Source organism: Trachemys scripta, chromosome 10, assembly GCF_013100865.1.
Source record: "Trachemys scripta elegans isolate TJP31775 chromosome 10, CAS_Tse_1.0, whole genome shotgun sequence".
Classification (NCBI taxonomy): Eukaryota; Metazoa; Chordata; order Testudines; family Emydidae; genus Trachemys; species Trachemys scripta.
The window spans coordinates 84,395,635-84,420,019 of record NC_048307.1 but is presented as its reverse complement, the minus strand read 5'-3'; the positions used below and the strand labels follow the sequence as shown (position 1 = coordinate 84,420,019).

Sequence of the window (24,385 nt, the reverse complement as noted above, 5' to 3'; positions counted from 1 at the left end):
CGGCTCTGCAAACATCCCCGCAAGGCAGGACCCAGCCCCCTCCCAGAACCTCCCACCCCCAAAAGGGCAGGACCGAACCCCCAGGCCTCCCACACAAAGCTTGAAGACCTTGTGACAGGATGCAATGCCCAGAGTGGGGAGCCGAACCGAGCCAGCCCCCCAGGACAAGAACCATTGTGGACTGTCAACAATGTAGGTACGTACGGGGTCATGCCAGGCCGTTGAGGTTTACAAATGCGATGCAGCCCCAGAAAGGGTAAGAACTGCTGCTCTACAAGGGAGTTCCCTGGAACATTTGCTGGCTGGGTGAAAGAGAAGCTGGATTAGGAAGGGGTAAGGACTAGAGATGAAAAGAATGAGACTAGATTTGGCCTATTAGGAGATAATTATTTGTGCAATAAAATGCTGAATCTGTCTATCTGGCTTGGTTAATGTGAAAGAATGACGTCTGATGAAAGGGGGATAATTATCTGACCCTTGTAGCATTGAAAATTTGTGGGAGCCACTAAGTAGAGGGTGGAACCATCTCTAGTACATATGGGCCAGATCCTCACCTGTGTAAACTGGCATAGCCCCCTGTCTACACCTGGTTGGTTTCCTCCTCACTGTTACTTGATGATTGCAGTTAAAAAATACTGCTGGTCTCCAAACCTACGCTAGAGTATCTTCTTCTGTAGAGTTGATTGAGACAGTTTCTACTTTGGCTTCTCATTGTGAGATCTCTATTCTATATTCAGGTACCAGTCCCAGTGTGCAGTCAGTGAAATCTGTCTTTAGTAGACATCCAGGGGACTAGCAAACTAAAGGTTAAATATAACTGCACTGGAAACTTTAAGGCAGTGGTCAGCAACCTTTCAGCTGTGATGTGCCGAGTCTTCATTTATTCACTCGGATTTAAGGTTTCGCGTGCCAGTCATACATTTGAACGTTTTTAGAAGGTCTCTTTCTATAAGTCTATAATATAGAACTAAACTATTGGTGTATGTAAAGTAAATAAGGTTTTTGGAAATGTTTAAGAAGTTTCATTAAAAATTAAAATGCAGAGCCCCCTGGACTAGTGGCCAGGACCCGGGCAGCGGGAGTGCCCCTGAAAATCGGCTTGCGTGCCATAGATTGCCTACCCCTGCTCTTCAGTGATCCCCAAAGACAAGGGGTTTCTGTTTGGGGTTCTCCCTAATGTAGGTCTCACCATAAGCAGGCTGTGCGTGAATTTCATGTGCACCCAGTGGGCTGGGTGCTGCTGGAAAAGGGAGGTGCAATGGAGACGTGTGCCCCACCCCAGTCCTAGGGCTGGTTCTGCACCAGCCCAGACTCTGGCATACGTAGAGCAGCCTTGGGGCTGCTGTAAAGTATGCTGGCTCCCAAGGACCATTCCAGCCGTCAGATCGCTGGAGCGCGCTCTCTTCTCCAGGAACATCCCCCTGCCATGACCAACAGTCAGAGGGTTCCCCTCTCCAGGGCCAGAACTACTAGGTTTAAGTCCAAGCACAAAGCCGAGCTAGTAGAGCCAAGGGTCTGACCCAACTACTTCCCACTTCTGGCCAAGTGTAATAAGCATATGGGGAAAAGCTTGTCAAAGGTGTAATGGGAAGTTAGGCAACCAACTCCCTCTGAAAGCCAGTGGGAGTTGGGCACCAAATTCCTATTTATGCCTTTGAAATTTTCTTCCATAGACTTATTTCCCAAAAGGTGAGTAAAGCGAGCTGGCTAAGGAGGGGGGGCAGACAGTGTTAACGGAGCACGTGATGAAAATCCGAAAGGTGGGGATGAGATGAGTGATAGTGAGCAGGCTTTCCCCGAATTCTCCGTTGTTCTAACAGCTCAGAGCCTCAGAAATAAATGTCTGGGGACTGACTCTGCTACCTCCACGTTCACTGGTGACTGGGGGGCTGGAACAATTTGGATAGTGGGGGGGGGGGGGCTGAGAGCCATTGAACCAAACTGTGACCCCTGGATATGATGGAATCCACTTCAAGCCAGGGGTGCAGCAGCTCCCCCAGCACCTATGCTGGTGATCTACGAATGAGAAGACCTGGCTTGGCTTTGCTCTATAAATGGCCTTTCCGATTCATCCTGTGATCAACCAACCTGCACTTCTCAATTACAGACTTGCCATGTAACTATCCTGCTCCTCTTTACCCGTCTCCTCCTGGCCTAAAGTACAGCCTCGGTCCACATGTTCATGTAAAAAGCAACAGAGGGTCCGTCCTGTGGCACCTTTAAGGCTAACAGAAGTATTGGGCCCAATACATCTGTTAGCCTTAAAGGTGCCACAGGACGGACCCTCTGTTGCTTTTTACAGATTCAGACTAACACGGCTACCCCTCTGATACATGTTCCTGTAGGAGTCAGGTGCATGTAGCTTGTTTCTGCTCTAACTGTACCTAACCCAGGGAACTCTGAGCATACAGACTGGAGCGTAGGTGTGGGCGTCTGAGGTGGGCAATGTCTGGACACCGTCAAGACCTTTTCTTTAAAGTAAAAAAAAAAAAAAAGTGACCCAATTTTCACAGCTCTGGAAGCTGCTGTCTTGGGAAAGACATTTAAGTGACCTCAAGTGTCAATGCCTGTCCTGCCCCTCTGCCGCTTCCCCTGGCCAGAACTGATGACCAGGCTGTGCGAGCAGCTCAAGGGGCTGTGGTGTTTTGAGCTCAATATCCAGGTTCTGACTCTCGTGCCGGCTTTCGGGGAGCTGATCCGCTCTCTAACCTGGCTGAGGGTTGTAGGCGTGTCGATCAAACCAGGGCTCGCAGTGCGTGGCTGAGTCTCAGGGGGGGTGTGCTGGGTAAGCATCAGCTCCCACGTTGTCCAGCAATAGGGGGCAGAGAAGGAAAGGGTTTTGCTTTGTGCACATGTTTAAGGTTAGTGAGCTCAACCTGTAGCTAAACCAGGTTGGCTGGTAAGCATGAGGACGTTGTCTGGAATCCATGAACAAACGAGAGATGCTAGCACTACACACAGGGCCTGATCAGTGCCGGGGCTGCAGTCCCACAGAGCACACCTTTGCTCCCTGTCCCTGCATACAACCTACACACTGCTGGTCACTGAATGCCCGCAGGGGGAGGAGGCCTGGGCGGGTGCAACACGGTGCTCTTTGACCTTAAGATGAATGTTTATTAAACTGCTGTTTGCCCATTGCTGGCTCATGTCAGCAACAGCTGCAGCAGATGAGGGGTGCCCTGGTAACCAGCCCCATGCTAGGTTCTTCTCAAGTGTATTTGACACACAAGCTGCCAGGCAGCACAAGTACTGAGAAGCCAGTCCTGGCGTGTGTTCGGTGGGGGAGGGGAAAAGGGAACGCTGTCAGGGCACAGGGAGCAAAACCAATTTTCGTTGTCTGTGGCTTTCCAGCAGGACTTAGAATAACACATTTTTTCTTCCATCCAAGCTTGAATGTTGGCAGAGACTCTGTAGAAATTGAATTGATTAGCAGGGTGCTGGCACATAACAGAGAGCTGTCTGCAAGTAACTGAGCTGACAGGGGGCAAACACAGACGACTAAAGCCCTGGACAATCCCAGCGCATGTCACCCCTCTATCCCCAGGATATTGGCACAGCAACGGTGCCAGGCTTGTGTTAGGAGGCAGCCGCTAGTTATTGTAACCACCACAACACTAGGTCTGAGAGCAACTGGAACTCAGCAAACCCACATCACCAGTCTTATATTATTGCCTAAATGACCAGCAACTCGACTGCGTGCCCTCTGCTGTGTGACAGTCGAGGGGCTGGGATCAGAGCTTTAGAACAGGACATTACAATTTCTGTAGCCGTTCATGAAAACGACACTAAGCCCTGGAACCGGTTATCCACACACGTGCTTACCGCAGCTGCCGGTGCACTCACAGCACCTGCAACTAACTTATCTAGTTGGTTGTTTGACATGCAGAATTGTTCACAGCATTTCTAAAAGTTGGGGCCTTGGTTTGCTGCCTTGGCCAATGATCCAAACACTACTTATTCACCACGCCGTAGTCGCATCCTTTAGCCCTGCCAACCATTCAAAACACATACTTCAGAGCTGCGTGAGGCGGCATTCCGTTTCTCTTTGCAGTACATTGAAACACGCATTGTATAGGAAATATACAGTGCGGGTCCCTTCCCTTTTCCACAGCTTCGTTATTACCTGCCCGTCTCTCCTGGGACTCTGTCCTGGAGCTTTGTGCAGCGCTGATGTTCTGCTTCCTGTCCTGTGCACTGGGACAGCAGCCCCGGGCCCACTCTTTATGGGTGTCGTACTTTTTTCATCTTTGCTGTTCCAGCTTGCACTTTCTCTCAGGTATAGGGGTGGGACTTCAGACTGGAGGCTTGGGAACATATTGTGGGTAAAAATACATGAATGAGCTTCTCACAGGGCGTGGTTTAGAGCTGGCCTGGGTGAATAATTCCTTACAAATAATATATTGGGAAAATGCATTACTGATCTAGGGTGGGCAGCAACCATCTTTGCTCTATTTTTATTCAGTGCCCAGCACCATGGGACCTTGGCCCCTAGGTGCATCTCCAATTAATAATGGAAAATAGCACAAGTATGAAATCCTAGGCATTGGCCTTAGACTGCGATCATGAGCAAGCAGCGCAACAGAGAGATTTAAAAGTTGATTAAGGACAGAGAGAGTGAGAAGAAAACATTGCAATTAAAATATTTGGAAACAGAGAAAGAAATTGACATTTGTTCTGGAAAAAAATCCTTTTTATTATTGGTTACACATTTGTAAGTTAGAGCTTTCAGTAAAATGCCCTGGCAACACACCCTGTCCCTTTGGGTGGAAAGAGAGATCAACTCAAACATGGTAGCTTGGGCCTGATTCTCCAGCTGTCAACTGGAGCAGATCCCCAGGAGGTCCTGGTGTTACAGCAGCATAAGACGCTCTTCCTTACTCCAGTCTTATGGAGGCAGGCCCATTTCCTCAGCAGCTGGGATTAATTCTGGCTAATTCACATAGAAGACGAGAGAGGATAGAAAATAAATCAAAGTTCCTTGGTGTGGTGAATTATTCTTTTACCGGCTGCTGCTGGTCACATGGGCTCATCTTTTGCTGGCATGTTTGACATTCAGCCACCAGTGCTTTCATCCCAGCAGAGTGACGTTCAGCCTGCCATGGTACAGAGGAGTTGAGTAAATTGTGACTGCCAGGACTGGAAACCGAGACACAGCGAAATGCTGGAGAGTGCAGAGGACAGGGTAAGCCCATATGTTAGGGAATATTCGACTGGGGCGGGGGGATAACACAAGGTATCGCAGGCACCTGAAGCCTGCATTGTCTTTGTGGTTAAGGTATGATGTCCTCTCAAGATGTGCTTGCCAAAGCCCCATCTCCACACCTCCAGATCCAAACACCCAAAGGTGCCCGTGGGGCACTAGACATGTCCACCAAGGGTGTGGTCACATGAAATGGCCAATCAAATTGGTTCCTTGGTGCCTGCAAATGTGAACAACCTTCCTATTGCCCAGACCATTCCTTGGTGTTACCATGGCAATTTGTGACCTCATTAAAGTCCTTGGAGGCCTTCCAACATTTTCAGTCAAATTAACATCGTTTTCCTGATTCCCTTCTTGTTTGCTTATGGGAGCTAGGTCACGCATTGGGCCGGGGGCCTAGGGTTCCCTGTCCACCTCTTCAGCTTAGCCATGTTTTCAAGCGGCAGGTGCCCACCTGGCGCAGTGCTGCAGGGGCCTCTCTTCCATCCCCCTTGCCCCCTGACCACGTGCCACTCCACTCATGGAACTGACATTTCTGCCTGGCTTGGGTTTTACAGTCGTGCCCGTTACCATGGTATCTAAGCAAGCGGGGCAGAGTTTGGTGCTATAGCTCCAGTGGAGTGGAGTAGCATGATGCCCACTGGCAGGGCCCTGTCCTTCCTGCTGGCCAGAGAGGGAAGGGATAACACCCCACCGCATCCCCTTTCCCCTCCCCTGCACCCAGCTCTTGCCTGGCTGCTCCTGCAGTTTTCTTCCACTCTGCAAATACCGAGGGGCCAAAATGAAGGAATTGCAGGAAATGAAATTAGCCCCATGGAAATAAGTAGAGGGGTCTCCCTTTGTCCCCCTCCCCCACCTGTTCCTGTGCTCAACTGGCAATAAACGAGTGGGTGGCTTGGAATCTCCCCTGGGGTTGGGGGGAAGCAAAGGCGCTAACGCACTAGGGAATGGTGAATGCTTTGGCATGCGAAGGGTGGGTCTCACATTACCCCAGCCTGGGAGGACCCCCGTGTACAACCGATGAGGAGATTCATATTCAAACCGAGAGCTCCGGAGGGGACACTGTTTACATTACTCCAGCCAGGCCACAACCCCCCTTACCATGTAAACACAGGCGGTATTTACAGGTTAACAGATTACTGGGCCATTAATCAGGGAGACTCCCGCTTCTGAGCCTGGGCATGTCCCTGCTCTCACGGGGAGGGTTACACTGAGGGGCGATGGACTCCTTCAAATCCAACTTCGCTGGCTAGCAAAGGACCGCTGGGGCTTTGCAACCCGGCTGCCCGTTCTCCTGGCCTCCACAGGAGACGCTGCGCCTGCCCGTTCCCGTGTCCGCTCCCCGGGCGGGGAGACGCAGCGCTCCCTGTACTTTCCATGCAAGTGTGTAGGCGAGGAGGAGAAGCTAAAAATACCGCGGGCTCTGCCATTTGGGTACCGCCGCCGCACGCCGCTGGTGCGGGCTGGCCGCGCACCTGCGCTTCTCCGGGTGGCCGGGATCGCCCGGCTGCAGCTCAGGCGGGGGCCGCGGGGGTCCGGCGAAGCCTGGCAGCGTGACCCGCCCCGCGCGTGGCCCGGCGCCAGGGGCGCTACTTGCGCCCCGTGTCCACGAGCCGGGGCTCTGCGCGCGGCGCTGAAATTCGCGGTGCGCGTGGGCCGCGCGGAGCCCGGGGCAGGGCGCAATGCAGCGGGGCCCGCCCCGCCGGGCTGCGGGCACCCGCCTGCCCTAATCTCCCTCCCCCCGGCACGGGCAGCGCCCGCCCTGCCATGGAGACGCGGCCGCCTGCGCGCCCGGCAGGTCCCCCCTGCCCGTAGCCGGCTGTGCGCGGCTCGGTCCATGGTGCCGCGCTTGGCTCGGCTCGGCTCGGCTCGCATCACATGACTCCCCCGCTGGCAGGATCCGGGGCTCCTGCATCCAGCCGCGCTGCCAGCCGAGCGGGTCCGTCCCCAGCGCGCCGGCCGGGGCTCTGCAGCAGGCGGCGCCGGGGCTGGGCGCGGGCATGAGCCGGCGGCCGGGGGCCGGGTGAGCACCGGCCGGCGGCGCCGGGCACCATGCAGAAGGGGATGCGGCTGAACGACGGGCACGTCGCCTACCTGGGGCTGCTGGCGAAGAAGGACGGCAGCCGCCGCGGCTACCTGAGCAAGCGCAGCGGGGACAACACGAAATGGCAGAGCAAGTGGTTCGCGCTGCTGCAGAACATGCTCTTCTGCTTCGAGAGCGACTCCAGCTCGCGGCCCTCCGGCCTCTACCTGCTGGAGGGCAGCGCCTGCGACCGCGCGCCCTCGCCCAAGCCCTCGCTCTCCGCCAAGGACTCGCTGGAGAAGCAGGTCGGTGCCGCGCGGGGAGCGGGGCGGCCAGTGCGGGGCTGCGCCGCTCGGGGCCCCGGAGCCCGGCTCCTGGCGGGGCGCCACCCCGGGCACGGGTCAGCGGGGGCTGCGGCAGGGCAGGGCCGGGCACGGACCGCTTCTGGGCAGTGGGCATCCCGGCAGCGCGCCAGGGACCGCCCGGCTCGGGGAATCGCAAGGGCTACCCCGGAGACCTGGGATAGAGTGTGTAACCCTGTGTGCGCGTGCAATAGAGAGGGTGCAATACAGTGCGTGTGCAACATAGTGTGTGTGCAATGCCGTGCATGTGCGTGTGCCATACAGTGCGTGTGTGCAATCGAAGGCATGCAACATAGTGTGTGCACGCGTTCAATATAGTGTGTGCGCGTGCAATAGAGCGTGTGTGTACGTGTGCAATACAGTGCGTGTGCAATGTCGTGTGCAATAGAAGGCATGCACCATAGTGTGTGCGCAATATAGTGCGTGCAACACCGTGTGTCTAGGTGTGCAATATTATACAGCGTGTATGCACTACAGTCTGTGCACGCTCGGTCGGTAAAGCCCCGGAGGTGCACAGGTGAGCGCGCCAGGTAGCGGTGGGGCTGCAGTCGCGTGGGCCGGGCGAGGAGGGGGCTGCGCCGGGCAGTGGGCGCTTCGTGCCCGCAGTGCGAGCGGCAGCTGGGGCGCGCTGCGAAATGCACCAAAGCGCAGGGGGCTCTTGGAGGCGCTACCGAGGCGCAGCGGCGGGTTAATTCATTAGCGTTAAGCTGGGGACTCTCCGGAGAACATTTCCCGACATTACGGGTAATCAGCCGGATTTAATTAGGCGGGTCCTTGCAACGCAACGGCGCCCCCCGATGGACGGAGAGCGGAAGCGGCTCTTCCGCAGCCCCCTCGGCCCGCAACGCAAAACCAGCTCCCGCTGCGCGGGCCCGAGCCGCGTTTCTGCGGGTGCGGCTGGGAATGCGCCCTGGGCGCAGCTCGGCCTCTGGCCCTGCCCGGGCCCGGGGGCCTCGCAGCCTGTGCAGCGCAGGGGAGGGCTGGCCTGGCACCGGCTGAGGATTAATCCTGGGCATTACCCTGGCGCCTAGGGACAAACCAAGGCTGGGCTCCTTTGTGCCAGGCGCTGCACAAACCCAGGTGGGCCCTGGCCCAGGACAGGGTAGAACCCTGGCAGGTGCACAAGGGCAGGGCAGCAAAGACGTTCGTTCGGGGGAGGGTGTTAAAAAACCCACTAAAGGTGTTAGGAAAATACCCGAGGATTGTGGGGCTGGAAAAGTCCTGCTGGGCCAGCGACTGCCGCTGCTGGTGCATGCCTGTTCCTCGCCATTTCTTTTCCAGTCGTTCGCATGAGTTCAGGGCCTGATCCAAAAGCCCATTGAAGTCAATGGGAGCCTTTCCACTGGTTTCAATGGACTCTGATCAGGCCCTTGCAGTTGACACGTTCGCTGATGGGGAAACTCTCACACAAGCAGGATGTCAGATATAACAATACAAAAGTGACTTGTCCCCTCTGCTGCCCCCCGCCAGGCTTGCAGGTGGGCTGGCAACTGGTCTAAAGTGCCCGGCGTTTGTGGACCTACAGGGCCTCATTGCTTTTCAAAAGCCTCAGCCCAACGTCTGATGATCGTGTGGTGCTCTAGCTGTGTGCCCGCACGGCAGTGTTGACATCTGCCTTCCGAGCGATGCACACGGGAAGACAAGTAGATGTCCACATGCTGTCACTTGTAGCCATAATTCATCTTGGGCGCCAAACTGCAGGTGCAAATATTTGGTGCAAAATCACATCTGACATGCCAGAGGTCGGTGGGACGCCCTTTGAAAATTCAGGCCCATTATGTTTGTCACCTGAGCTTTGTCTCAGTACGAAATGTCAGAAGACTCTCTACCTGTTTTTCTAACAAAAGGTCCTATGCTAGGTTCCTGTCATCTTGGAGGCACTTAGGGGCGAGCCTCTCGCGTAAGATAACATTTCATCAAGCGTTGCGTGTTTCCATTGTGCCCATTAGGATATCATCTGCCTGAACTGTGGTGTGTCTCAAATAAGGGAGACGTTCATGCAAATTCTACAGCTACAGGAGCAAAAAATGTGTTTTCAAATCTGTGAATGCCAATCCACATCCCGAATTTACCAAATTATCCCAAGCCAGCTCTGTTCTATGGTGTAGGCAATAACTGATTTATTATAATGACAGTCACAAGTCAAATGATATCCTTTAAATGAAGTTCAACACCTGGGTTAGAGACCGTACAATCGAGCATCTCAGAAGTGTCAATAAGGATTCATTTCTCGTCATTTGATGTCAAGTCTGTGCATTGTTAAGAATCCCAATAGATTGTGGGTCTAGTCCTGAAGTTCTTACATAATTCTTCCTCCGGCAAAACTCTCACTAACAGCCGTGAGAGCGGCTTGAGTCAGAACTGCAGGATTGGGTCCCCAAGGGGAAGGTTTAAAATGTGACATAGTCTGGTGGAACAATCAGTTCTTAATTGGCTCCAGATGAAGATGGAATGATCAGCACTCAGAAAATAGCAATATTGAAATAGTAAGTCTGTGCTGCAGCCCTGGTACACCCTGGCAGATTTTGCTGAAGGGAACCTTTCCAGCGTGGCTTAGGGTACACATTTAAATGTCCTCAGTTGCAGTCACGGGGCCTTCTTTCAGTTGTTTGCGAGGCTGAGCAAAGGGGAAAGTTTTATTTTCAAATAAGATGTATTTATAAAGGTAGGAGAGGAGCCTGGCTTCCTTGTATCTAGGCTGCCTGGAGTGTCCTCAGCTATCAATGGGATTTTCACAGGGCCATACCAATTCTAACAGCCCACCTCCCTTTAGAATGTAACTTGCTAGATGTTCCTGCTCGCTTACACCATGCTGGCTAGCTGCATTATCACTGTTTGTATTTGTTGTAAGGAGCTCAGAGCCATTAAGCACTAACGTAAGAATGTCAAAATCCCTTCAGATTTCAAACTGCACCTAGAAAAATGATCCTAGAGGTAAAGGGCGGATTGTTATCTCATGCTGTACTACGCACCTGCCGAACCTGGATCCAGCACAAATACTTCGGAGTCAATGAAGCTGCATTGATTGACACTGGTTTTGGATCTGGCCCGTACTGTCGTATAATTTGTTAGAACAAACAATTCTATAAAACTACTCAAGCAGTTGAAGGCCTATTGCTTTGTAAATGAACGAATCAGTGCTTTAGATGAGGCAAATGGCAGCTAGTTGGATGCTGGGTCTGCAGTGTGTTCTGTCAGAGACAGTGGAAGAAGAAAATGGTTAGCAAGATTTGAGGTTTGCAGCTCCCGAAAGGCAGGTAGCTGAAGTCTGCAGAATGAATGCAGTATTTCCTTAATGCATCCCTTGAACAGAACCGTCTTCCAGGGACACAGGCCTTCCCTTCCGTTCTAAGGCTAGATCGGTGAAACTAATTGGAAAGGAAAAGTGCTGAAGACTTTTCCAGCATTAGAAATGGTTGTTTTTTATTTGTTGCCTATGGATACTTTTCTCTCTAGACAGCTCTCATTAGAGCTGTGTGGAAGACGGAAGTTCTGTTTTGCAAAGCGTTTTGAGATTTCAGAACATGGCTCCGTTCTGAATCACTGTGAAATTGTTTTGGGTCATTCAAAACATTTTTGTTTTGACAACATTATATCATTTTTGTTTTGACTTTTATTTTGTATTATACTTTATAATAATATAGAATATAATACAACATAAATGCCAAAATGAAAAGCCACTTCAAAATGAAAAATCAAAATGTTTCATTCCCAATACGTGAACATGTCCTGTGATTAATCCCCCCCCCCGCCCCCATTTTTCCCTAAACAAGTTCCAGTGAAATTGCTCTGATTTGTGCTTTGATTTCAGCTGAACCATGTATTCCAGCAGACTATGGTCCCATCAAAGTTTCTCTGCCCAGCTCTAGCTATCCCACTCATCCCCAGAGTCTGTGAGCACCTGGTCTGTGCTAAAGAGACTAGGCAGAGGGATCTTTTCTTTCGCCGTCCGTGCCCTGTTCCTGGGTTACTGTGTGTTTAGAAATGATTGTTGTTGTGGGGAGCTGGTTTGGAAGAAGCTGGCCTGGTCTTTCAATCTGGGGGCAGTGAGTTGTGGTCATTCTAACCAGCTCCAGACAGAGCCCGCAGTCTGGACAGCTCCATCTCTGGGGCAGCTCTTTCATCCTAGGATTCAGTGTTGTTGAGTTTTTGACCATGGATGAAACATCAACGAAAGGTTCTGGATCTCCAGCTGCAGTGGAGGATCCTTTAGCACCCTTTGTGCTCCTCTGATCGAGGGTCCACTTTGCACCCACTGGTGCCAGCTGCCAATCACCCCAAGGGCAGCCAGAGATCACGAGGGTGCAGGGACACCAGCCTCCACCAGGAGCTAGTCCAGTAAGGCCATATCACCCAGGGATTATAATATATGGAGATATACCTATCTCATTGAGCTAGAAGGGACCCCAAAAGATCATAGAGTCCAGCCCCCTCTTTCACTAGCAGGACCAAGTACTGATTTTTGCCCCAGATCCCTAAGTGCCCCCCTCAAGGATTGAACTCACAACCCTGGGTTTAGCAGGCCAATGCTCAAACCACTGAGCTATCCCTCCCCCCAAGGCAGAGCCATATGGAGCCAGGGTTGCTGGGTTTACGGCTGCTTTGTGCAGGGGAAGTGGTCCGGGGCCCAGAATGAGGCTTAGGCCCACTGGAGAAACCTGCAGAAAAGTAGATTCAGTTCCTTCAATTAACCCCACTTGATGTTATGTTCATGATTACTGAGTGACATAGGAGACAGCACATGGGCTAAACAGATTTAGGGTCGCTGTCGGGCTATTTATGGTTTATGGTCTGAGTTCACCAGTGTGCTAAAGAGCAGTTGGAGGGATGAGTTCCGCTTTCGAGGATTGTCTGTGCATCACTGTATGTGAGCAGGGCAACAGAAAGGAATCTGAGCTTTGTCCTTTGTGCAGTGCTGGCCTGGCTGCACGGTCCTGGTCCGACACGGATTGCGGGGTGTGCACCTCTCAGTAACACCATTTGTTTGTAGCCAGCAGCTGTCTCCACATCTGTTACCTGAGCGCATGTGGCGTGGAGTCAAGGAGTGGGGCTGGGCAAAACCTTTGACTTGACATTCAGATCCAAGGTTTCGTGAACGAGCGGTGTCTCGCTGGAGCCATTTTCCCATTGGCGAGACTTGTGCCAGACATGGCGTGGGTGGTTCGCCCTATCAGGACGGCTGTGGGAATTTGAGGAAGCTTTGCCCTGTGTATTGTAAATGTTGAGTTGAGTTGGTCAGTTGGTTGAAATCACATGGGATTTGTTCTGGTTTCCTAATTGGCTGGATCGACTGCATGTGGTTAGGATTGCAGAAGCTGTCGGGGGGAGAGGCTGTCTTCCTGCTCTCCCATTTCTGATCCTCTTCATTCTCTCACACAGCCCAGCCAAGTCCTCCATTCTCAGCACCACCAGGAAAGGGGCATTCAGTGAGCGGAGATAAAAAGCCACCGTGGTGGGGTTCTCTCTGCAGGCCCCAGGGCAGCACGTAGACAGGTTGCATGAAATGTCAAAAGAGGGTCAGGCAGAGTATTGCTGAGACGCGGGGCAAACGTCCTGCTCATGTCCCCATTATCCATCGCCGTGGTCTGATGGCGCTGCTGGGGGACTGGAGGCCCTGTGCTGCAGCAGATCCCAACCGTGGTGGCTTCATCCCAGGGGCACTAACATGCCGGCGTTTGCTTTATGCCATGTTGGGCATGCCTGGCTTCAATAGCTCACCCGGGCCAGGGGAAGCTGCAGGCAGCCATGTCCCTGTACTGGACCATGGCACCAGTGCAGCGCAGGCAGTGCGTGACAGCCTGTGCTCTATGGACCTGGCCATGTAGGGAGTCACTGCTATCCACACCGAGGATGTAGCTGGGATGTGTGCTGTGTGACCCCCCAACTGCTGCAGCCGCTTTAGCGGGCCCGTCCATCGCAGGTTCTCCTCCAGGGACCGAGGGTCCCTTCCCTGAAGCAAGAGCTGGGGGCCCCACAGAATTTCGCTCTGCACTGGCTGCAGGAGCGGGATAAGCAGTGCATAGCCATCCAGCCTGCACACGACACCTGCAGAGTTTGTGTGCTGCTTTGTAGCTCTCTGGCAGCAATGGCCCCTGTGATGGGGTGTACCAGGCCAGAAGGGGTTAACGAGAACCTGTGGGCTCAATCAGTCCCGCCCCGCTACACCTGCAAGAGGTGTCAAGCCTGGAGGGAGGAGTTCAAGGGGCTGAACCCAGCTCAGGTGGGGCTGATCAGGCAAGAGAGCAGTCCTGGTTCTCACTCCGGGAGAGAAGCCTGATGGGAGGCAGGGAGTTGAGATGACCTGCTGGCAGACCCCTGGCGGAAGCTGGGCCTGCCCCAAGAGAGACGGGGAGGAAAGCTGGAGGGGGTGAGTCTGCCCAGGGTTCTCAGGTCAGCCTGTGGGGATGCCCTGCCGAGGACTAGAGAGAAGTGGCCTGCAGCAGAACCAGCTGGGTGGCAGGACATGCTAAGACGCTCTCCAGGGAGCCTGGGGTAAAGGTTTAGAGCAGTGGTTCTCAACCAGGGGTACCTCAACTCAGCTAGAGATTAGCCTAGTTTTACAACAGGCTCCAGAAAAAGCCCTAGCGAAGTCAGTACAAACTAAACTTTCATCCAGACAGTGGCTTGTTTATACCTCTCTAGGTGCTATACACTGACATGTAAGTACAATATTTCGATTCCAGTTGATTTATTTGATAGCTGTATGGTAAAAATGAGACAGTCAGCTATTCTTCAGGAACAGTGGCTGGGACATGTTTCTTTTTTTATCTCTGATTTTGTAAGCCAGTAGTTGTAAGTGAGGTGAAACTTGGGGGTACGCAGGACAAATCTGCCTCCTGAAAGGGGTGCAGTGGTCTGGGAAGGTCGAGAGCCGCTGGCTTAGGGCACGTCTGATACGCTGGGTGCCCAGGAAGAGGCCGAGGCAAAGGTTGGAGACAGGGCCAGGTAGCAGGTGGTCTAGAGGAACAGCAAGGGGGGTAATAAGCAGGTGAGGCCTGACAACAAAGGGTCTCTGGACTGGAACCCAGGAGAGAGGAAGGGCCAGGGTCCCCCACCAGGCAGCGGGGAAGGTGGAACGGAACCCCCCTGACCGGGGTAAGGGCTGTTGAAACCCCCTCCAATACTGGGATAAGGACTAGCCAGTCCAGAGTCTGACCAAAGGCCCCAGGTGAGATGGCCAGCGGGTTGTTGGTTGGACTATTGGCTTGCTCTGGAGGGGGTGAGAGACCACTGCAGGTCAGAGCAGCGGTCAGCAGGGGCTGCAAAAGGAGGGGAACCGGCTACCTCATGCCTCGCCATGAGGGGTGAAACAGGCCCCTTCAGTCCAGCAGCCCTGAGCAATGTCCCCAGGCCTACCTGGCTCTGCAATATGACCCATGGAAAGATGCAAGAGCAGCATTGATGAGACCCTTGGGCCTAGACTTACCTGGTGGGACGATCATGTGCTTCGTGCTGTTCATAATTCTGGGCGGTGACATGATCCCCACCTGCTGAGCACATGGTTTTGGCACTCCTTCGGGACAATTTTGGTACGCAACGTACATGGGACGGGACACAGGTTAACACAGCAGGGGACGGACTCAGCAGAACCCCTGCGCAGCGGCAGACCAGGATCTGGCCATATAAGCTGGCCGGGGTGGGCACATGCTGCTGCTCTGTGGGACTGAGCGGAGGAAATGGTACATCTACATGCTGCTTTAAATACTCTAAAATACCTTGATCCTGTTCATCTGCAATCCCTCTCTGAGAGGTCTGTGCCCCGGGTTTCTTTTAAAGTCTTCCTCCTGATAATATAAGTTATGCTTAGCCAATCAAAGGGCACCATAGCTGTGGGTGAGACAAATTACAACTAGGCAACAGAACTGAAAGTTTGATGAAAGAACAGGAGTATTTGTGGCACCTTAGAGACTAACACATTTATTTCAGCATAAGCTTTCATGGGCTACAGCTCACTTCTTCAGATGCATATGAAGAAGTGGGCTGTAGCCCACGAAAGCTTATGCTGAAATAAATGTGTTAGTCTCTAAGGTGCCACAAGTACTCCTGTTCTTTTTGCGGATACAGACCAACACGGCTGCTACTCTGATGAAAGAACATCTAGTGCTCACAGTGACTGGTCCAACCCATAGACTAAAAAATTCTTCCCCAAATTTGTCACGTCAGTCCAAATAATGAGGAAATTTGAGGAAATCCGTCTTCTCGCTGGCTCTCTGTGCACAGGAAAAGAATCTAAAGTCATATAATTTATTCTCTCAGTGGTAATCGTAACACAACAGAGAGAAACAATAACATATGAGGCAAAGCTGTGTTTCAAGCCGAAAGCTAGATTTATTGCCATTTCCAGCCATCACCTTGAATCCAAAACCAACTGCTGGCAGTGGGATCTAGAGCAAATGAGTGTGTTGTATTTATGAACTGTGCAGTGCAGGGTTCGCTAAATGTCCTAATTTACCACAAGCAATCAGGGGCACATTTTTCAAAACCCTGACATAAGAAAGGATTCAAATGTGCCTTGATCAATACAGTTCCCTGTTGTACATCATCAGAAATGCAAATCACATTTTAATTAAAATAGTTTCTTGCACAGTTTTCCCCTGTCTGTCACATGCAGCTCCAAGTATATTTGTTCATCGCACAATCAATATTAGACACTCAAATACCACTGAGCCCTCAATCAAGTGCAAATTTTACCAGATTCCTGATATTTTCCCAGCCAATATTATGGGCCAAATTCTCTGCAGGTGGAAATAGGCACAATTCTGCTGCAGTCAATGGACCCGCACTCACTTAGAGCTGCTGGGAATTTGGCCTTGTATTTCTGGCATACAAGTAACAGCTACCATTAAGCAGTTAAGATTTTTTTTTTTAATTATTTTCTCTGTTGCTATTAACTTGGGGTAAAAATCCATTATGTGAAATCCTCAAAATCAGTGGCAAAACTCTCCATGACTTCAGCAGGGCCCGAATTTCACCTCTTGTGTCTTTTTTACTTTTGATACTGGGAAAACTTAGAGCATGGACTTGGCCCTGCTCAGGCCCAGCTTGGTCCGTCCGTCCTGTCTCTGCCACACCAGAGGGTCAGATTCTGCTCTCCCAGTTGTGCAAAGCCCATTGGCCATTTCTTTGTTCACACACCCAACTATTGGCCTCTCATTCTGGCGCTGAGAGAGAGTTGTGGTCGGAGCACAGGCCTGGTGTCAGGAACACAACAGTTCCAATCTCAGCTCTGACACAGGGATGACTAGGTGGGTTTTGTGACAGGTTCCCCCCTGCGATGCCACTTGGAACTGGGGTACCACTGAGCCCACCTGACCCACCAGCCTGGGCTCCCTTTCACACTGTGCTGCTGTGACAAGTTGCCAAGCTCTCCAAGCCCGCTCTTTCACCAGCACACACACAGGTCGGGACAAACCCAGCTGCAGCTTCACACAGATGCTGAGAGCAGCTCTGCATGGGAAGGCTCAACTAAGGAACTGCCCCGTTACTCAAGTTCACCCACCCCTCTAGAGGGTAAACCCCAAATGATACCGTCTTGCACTGCACAGGGAACTGTACAGCGTAAGCTCATGAAGTTCACCCCCTCCCTCCATGTGGAGGAAGATGTGCAACAGCTCTCTGCCCCCCCGTCACGAGTTGTGATTTCCGCACACTGGGTTTAGACCAAGCAAAAACAAGTTTAGTAACTACAAATGATAGATTTTAAGTGACTATAAGGGATAGCAAACCGATCAAAGCAGATTAGCTTAGTAAATAAACAAAACCACAAACTGAGCTTAACACACGAGATAAGTAGAATATGAATTAGCAAATTCTCACCCTGTGTGATAAACAGGCTGGCAGATTCTTACGGCACAAGCTGCCTTGGCTTTCCCAGATTGTCATAGACAGGCTAAAAATCCCTATAGCCTGGGACCATCACTTCCCACAGTTCAGTCCATGCCCCTCAGGTGTTTCCAGGTGTGTTGTTGCAGGGAGAGTGAGGTCCCCCCATGATGTCATTGTCCCCCTTTTATATCTTCTTCCCATTTGCTGGGAAGCTCTTTTGCTGTGACCTGGGTCAAACAGTTCCCATTGTGTAGGGCTATCTCTGAGAGGTTTCTATTGTACACAGTTCCTGGGGTAATCCTTGTGCTTGTGTGTATTTCCTCAATGAGCCATTAACATTGTTTGGCCTTTTTACTGTCGTGCCTGAAAGGCTGCTTGTGGGTGTGTTCAACCTCACAACATGTTTCAGGAACACATACATAGCCAAACTTCATAACGTCACATACGACGATAGCACATACAATCCAATGAGATAGTAATGTCTTGCGGATCAAGAGTTTTAGAATGATACAGGACGAGGCGCACTTGGTACAAAACACATCCTAATTACATGATGGGGTGACTATTGGCGTGCCAGGGTGTCACAGGTTTGAACAAGTCTCTTAATCTTCCTGTTTCATGGCTACAGCGAGGAGAACGGGGACTTCTTCCAGAACACCTCAGTGACAAGTGACATTAGTAACTGTGCAGATTGCTTTCGCTAGTCACATTTTCAGAAGCACCTTGGTGACCACCGGTTCAAAACATTCATTGAGTCTACATCCCTGGACTTTCCAAACGATCCACACCCCCTCCCAGGCGTGCAGGGAGGATTAATTAGTTATTTTGTACAGTTATTACTGTGCCAGCTCACACTGAAGTTTAGGGAAGATGGAATAAAGCTGCTAAAGTGACCAGGTGACCAACCAACCAGACTGCTCCTGGCTGCATGGCCAGAACTCTCCTCCAAAAGATTAAGGCCAAGTTTTTCACAATTGCATGACTAATGCTAGGTTCCAAAAGCCAGACCTAGACCCCTAACTGAGTGGCCTGATTAAAAAAAAAATGGGGAGTATTTGATTTGTTGGGGTTTTGTGATTTCTTTTTTAAACAAAATTATAATCAACATTTTTATCAAAGTAGTTGAAATCATCATCGAAATGTTTATTGAAATGTGTCATTTACTGAAGACTGAATTTTCAGAAAACCTTAGTTTCTGATAAACGAAAGATGTTTTTGATTTTTAAAAAGTAATAAAAATTGCAAAAAATGAAATATTTTTGAATACATCAACAGGTTCGGGGGATTTGTTTTCAAAAATTAAAAGGTTATGGTAAAAGGCGGTTGTGTAATTAAGACAACCTTTTGTTCAGAAAATTTCCATCGCCTCTCCTGAGCCTGCAGCTGTTCCCGGGGACTTTAGGTACCCAGCTTTGGAACCCTTGGCCTAAGCCTCCCTAACATGCTGGAGATCCTGTAGAAATGGAAAAGCTTTTAATTTAAAACGTTTTCTAGGCTCCCACATCATTAGCCAAGACGGCTGAAATAGGGGGAGCATGTCAGAAACTCAACTTCCAGCCAGCCAGTGTTAGAAACCTGAATTCATCCAGAGGCAATCGGAATTTTTAACGTATTAAGCCTTTCACGTACGAAGTCACAGACTTCCCTGTTTGGTTTTGAGACATGACCCTCATGTCAGTCCTTCCATTTTTTCAAACGCTCTCATCTGACCGATCTCTAAAGCCTGCTGCCAGAGACCCAGCTTGGAATAAGAAAGATACTGTCCCTGACTAGCACAGCCACGTCAGCCCCAGGACATCCTGTGCTGTACCACTCAGCGGCACATCCCCGGCTTGCAGATTCCTTGTAAAGAGGGTGAGATGCTGCAGCAATCAGAACATTAATATGTAAATCTTTTACTGAGCTATGCATGTCAAATATTGCCAGGCTTAGGGGCCTCATATAAGAGTGATAAGTTTCTTCCAGTGACTATTTTAATGAAGAATAAGGACCCTGTATATTAACACACTTCATTTTCAAACCCCCAATAAGGTGAAATGGTGTATTATTTGGGGCCTTCCCTTTCTGTCTAGCTCCCAGCAGTCGTCTGAGTGCAATGTTACCTGCTCACCTGAGCTTGGCTAGGTTTCCACGCTGACATTCACATTTACCACATAAAGAAGAGACACAGGGGATCAGCTTTTCCATTCCATTGCTCCAGAGGCAACTAAGCACATCATCACTGCGTCTCCCAGGGAGCAGACACCATCCCACAAGCACTCCTCTCATCTTCATTCCAGCCCTAACCTGACAGTAGAAAGCGCTGCCCAGACTCCCAGTGCATTCGAAATCAGCACAATAATTAGAGCAAGGTAGGAGAATTCAAATGAAAGAACTCAGACCTGGGAATCAATGCGGGAGAGAGAGAGAGAGAGAGAGAGAGAAATCGATCAACATTAAAACAAAACTAAATATTGTGTTACTCCACAAAGCAAAGGAAACAATTAGGATGAAATTCACGCCTGCACAGCGGGGTTAGCTCCAGAGTGGGGCAATAGTTAAGTCCCAGCAGGCCTATGCACCCCTTATGCACCCAAAGGCTGAAGCAGAACATAAGTGGTGCCAAGATCTAGTACAAGCTCTCTGCAGAAAGCTCTGGAGGGGGGGCTGGAGCAGGGAGGGGCTTGCTAACAGGTCACCAGTTTGAATCCGGCCCCAGGTCAGGACTGACTACAAGTTGCTACCATCTGCTGTTGTGTAATGAGCCCATGTCCTATTCCCAGTGAATATACGTCCAGACTGCAAACAAAACCCCATTGCAACTGGCACGCTTGCTGGCGGTGCTCCGAGGGAGGCCTCAGACAGGCTAGGCTGTGAAAGTGGCTACGCTGCCGATAGGAAATTAGTGGCTGCTAAAAATGAAATGGGGACAGGATGCAGGTCCAGCAAAGATGATTCCGCACCTTGCAGAGCAGACCCCTCTGGCTCTGTGTTTTCTCCACTCACAGGAGCGTGTTTGTGTTCTGCAGTTATGTGCACGTGCACCAGGAATATTACTTTATGGCCTAAAGCTGAGGACAAACCTTTTTGCCTTGGGATTTTCTATTCTTTTCTGTAGGCAAATGAAGGGTCTGGGTCATTCATCCACTTACGTCTGAGTGACAGGCCCTGTCTTCTGCAATACAAATGATATTTAGGTCAATGAAGTTAAAAGCTTTATTGCTAGCTGTTGATTTTTAGGCTCATCCATCCAAAGCAGGAAAATGCTGCTGTCTTGCCCTTTATGTCAGCTCCGATAACCGTCAGCTCCGTGAACAGCCATCCGCACACCTACCCGCCAGGACAAAGGGAAGGCAAATTGGGTCTCGGGTTAGGAACTCTCGCCAATTCCAGAAGGCAAAGTGGGAAGCACTCACAACTAAGTGAATGTTGGGAGGCTCGGATAGTGGATAAAAGGCCCTAGGTGATGACAGGACAAAACCACTTCACGTCCTAAAGGAAAGGGGACGGATCGCTGCTTGTGGCTTGGCATGGTTTCTAGTGACCATCTTCTGTCAGAACTGAGGTCTGCTGGAGGTCCGACGACTGAATTTCTTTAGAATTTCCTAGCCATCATATCCAGGGTTTAACTGGAGGAAGGCGGTGGGCGGGGGAGAAAAGCAATGATATTCTACCAAGCCCCACCCACTGGAGCTGCCAAAGTCTCATGTAATTTGCTGGGTTCCACTGCCTGCTGTCTCTCCCAGCAACTTCCCAGCAGTGTTGAACGGGAGGGTAGATGGGGGGAGCCCTGCTGCCCCCCACCAGGGAGCCCTCAGGATGGGTGACTGGTGTCCCAACCACACCTGAGCCCTCTTGAGGTCTGCTCCACCCCCACCCCTCCCTGTAAGCCGTGATGGAAGCACCTTGGAGTGAAAGGCATCTCAAGGGATCCACATGGTCACTTCATTCTCACTCGTCCTCGGCCTCCAGCACCGGTGCAGCTCCCTGGCAGCCCGGACGGACCAGGCTGACGGCCGTCCGGGCACCACAGGGATTACTAGGGATGCTTTGACACAACCTGGTTTAGAATCTTCCAAAGGATCTTCTCGGCTGAGCAATCCGCAGGCACCCGAGTTGTCTCAGCTCCCCAGAGCCCCGTTCAGCTTCTGTCACCCACCAGGAGCTCTTACAAAGGACGGTAGGACTTGGTTTACATGCAGAATGCATTGCAGGTTGTGAGGCACCCAGATGCTGTGGGAACAGCCATGTAAGTACCATGGAGAAACGAAGGAGCGAGAGTCTGAGTAGGAGCAGTGGACTTGGGACCCTGGGGTGAAATTCACCCCATGCAGAAGCCAGCACAAATCTGTGCACCACTTCTAGCCTAGCTAAGTTCTGTTTTGAGGGCGTCAGTGGTGCACAGGACTTGTGCTGGTCTCTGCATAGGGTGGAATGGGACAACTTGCCCGAGTCAGAGGGGCTGCAGGATGGGCTCTTTCCAGAGGTCGGTCAGTGGAAGCCTGTGGCCAGGACCTGGACAGAAAACACCTGAATGTGCTAAATGGGAAAGTGCTGCAGGATGCCGCTAAAAAGAACGGGCGAGGGGAATGACTAGGCGCTTTTAGCTGAGCCCGCTGTACAGTCACACGGCCGTAATGAAGAAAGGGAGAAGGGTGCTGGGCGAAACTGCTGGAGTCATAGAATATAAATCAGACTGCGAGCAAGGCTATATGTAGATATGAAGTTCCTTTTAGACCTCCCCTGGAATGTTTAACCCTCGCTGCAGGGCAAACCCTCCTTGGGAAGTGCAAGGTGGAGGATCAGGAAGGTTTGGGTCTCAGAGAACTGGAGCAAAAACCAGCTTAAATAACGTTATGGTTCGTTTAAAATACAAGCACCACTAAAAGTCAAAGGTGAAGGTGCCTCCACGCTTAGCTCATCTGCTGTGCGTTTCACACCTGGGCTGGACTGAAAGAGCCCAAATGTCACAACCCTTGGGCACCGAAACACTCTTTCCAATGGTTGTTTTTACAGTATCAATACCTAGTGGAGATGGGCCCAGGCCACGAGGTTGGACTAGAGACCGGGTCTGAATCCAGACTCGCCCCGCCCCGTTCACAGGCATTGAGTCCCATGTTCAGATCCTTATTCTGAAGCTTTAGGCTGGGGTTTTCAGAGCAGCCTAAGGGGGAAGGCACTCTGTTTGATGGGAGTTAGGCACGGCAGCTAACTCTCATAGGTAGGCTGTGAGACTCCCAGCTCTAGACACAAGTCTGTAGAGTGCATGTTGCAGTGCTTACCAGAATGGGCTCTCTGCCGCCAGCTCCAGTCTGCCCCACCAACAGCCCCGATGTGCCCGGGGATCGGACTGTTCCGCTCCACGAGGAACACAGCGTGGGGAGCTCATGCGGGGTGCCGGCGAGACCAGCTCCCCAGGAGAGCCCTGCAGCTCCCCACACAGATAGGTCTGCCTCAGGGTGGGGCTGGTGGATCCCCCACTATCCCAATCCACTGGCCATTGCCCCACGGGGCCAGGATGCAGGTGAAGGGGCTGCGATTATGTCTGCCCGGTGGTCTGCTCCCTTACCCAAGAGCCACCCTGTACCTGGCTACCCAGTCAGAACAGGTGCAGAGGGTTTAACCATGAAGCAGTCGGTCTGTGTGTGTGACGTGTATGTTATAGATGTGTGTGGATATAAATGATATGTGTGTACACGTATGGGGGAGGCAGTGATGCCCAGTGGACGAAGCACTGGGCTGGGCCTCAGGAGAACTGGGTTCTGTTCCCAGCACTCCCACAGACCTGCTGGTTGACTTCAGGCAAGTCATTTCACTGCTCTGTGCTTCTGTTCCCTTGGCTGTGAGAGGAGGGTGGTGATACCGACCTCCTTCATAGAGCGCGTGACGATGTGCTGATGAACGGTGCTAGGGGTTGGCATTGTTACTGGCTGTTAATAGCACGGCCTGTTTCTGCAGTGCACTGGATCCAGTGCAGTTCTGTACCAGTGGGTGAATAGCTACGTAGAAAGGCTTTACAAGTATCTTGGATCATAAGGGCATGCTGAAGCCACTCCAGTCTGATGGCTTCCTAATACCCAGGGAGGGACATCAGACGCATCGGGACGAAATTCCTGTGGACATAGTCCTGCCCACTGATGGCTCAGCCAGTCTCCTTCGTTAATCCAGAGTCATGTGTCAATGATGGGGAAGCGGAAATAGCTTCTAGGCAGACGCTTTGCTAGCGTCTACACTTGTCTCAGTAAAAACAGCCAAACTTGGGGTTGCGGCTGGTCAGAAATCAGCAAATGCAACAAATGACACTCCCGGAGCTCAGAACGCACCTGTTGCCGTGTCCGTTTTTATAGCTAAGCTGCGAACCCCAGTGCAACGGGGTATGGAGTGGCCCTGGCTGTACCCCCGAGAGACTCCAGCCCCTGGGCTGGGCTGAGAGGAGAATCCCAGGCCCTAGAGACTGCTCCAGGTGCTAGGCCTGGAGAGAGGTGCTTGCAGCACTGGCCTGTTCAGGTCTGTCTACACTGCAGCTGTAGTGTAGACAAGCCTCCCAGTCTGGGTAGACAAGGCTGGTTAGTGGGGACCACTGCAGTGTGCTAACAATAGCTGTGTGGACGTTGCGGCTCCAGTGGAGGCCTGGGCTGGCCACCTGAGCTCAGAGCTCAGAGCCAGGGGTGGAGTGGGCTTCAGACCCACAATGCCCACACTGGTGGGCTTAATGCGCTCGCGGGAGCAGAACTAGCACAAGTCGGTTTCCCGGGCTGGGCTGCTCACTCCCAGCTGCAGTGTAGATATACCCGTAGGCTGCTAGGAACCGGAGCTGACCGCTGTGCCCCTAACCAGGGGTACCAGATAAGATGCCAGGGGCCCTGAGAGGCGAGGGAAGGACAAGGAAGAAATGTTTTGGTTCTTTGCCCGAGAGACTCCAGAACCAAACCCAGAGTGGCGAAGCCAGGCAGTTGGCTCCCTTTCCTACACAGGAAGGTACACAAGTCCCCAGAC

General features: G+C 51.7%; 1 protein-coding gene across 1 annotated transcript in view; it reads left to right on the top strand.

Annotated features, from left to right (window-relative positions):
- Positions 1-7,204: 7,204 nt before the first annotated feature.
- RASGRF1 (Ras protein specific guanine nucleotide releasing factor 1) overlaps positions 7,205-24,385 on the top strand; it is an 89,588-nt gene continuing 72,407 nt past the window's right edge. The window contains exon 1 of the mRNA XM_034784412.1: positions 7,205-7,528. Within this exon, the coding sequence (XP_034640303.1) occupies positions 7,253-7,528 (276 nt within the window). The 5' untranslated portion in view covers positions 7,205-7,252. The remainder of the gene's footprint in view (positions 7,529-24,385) is intronic.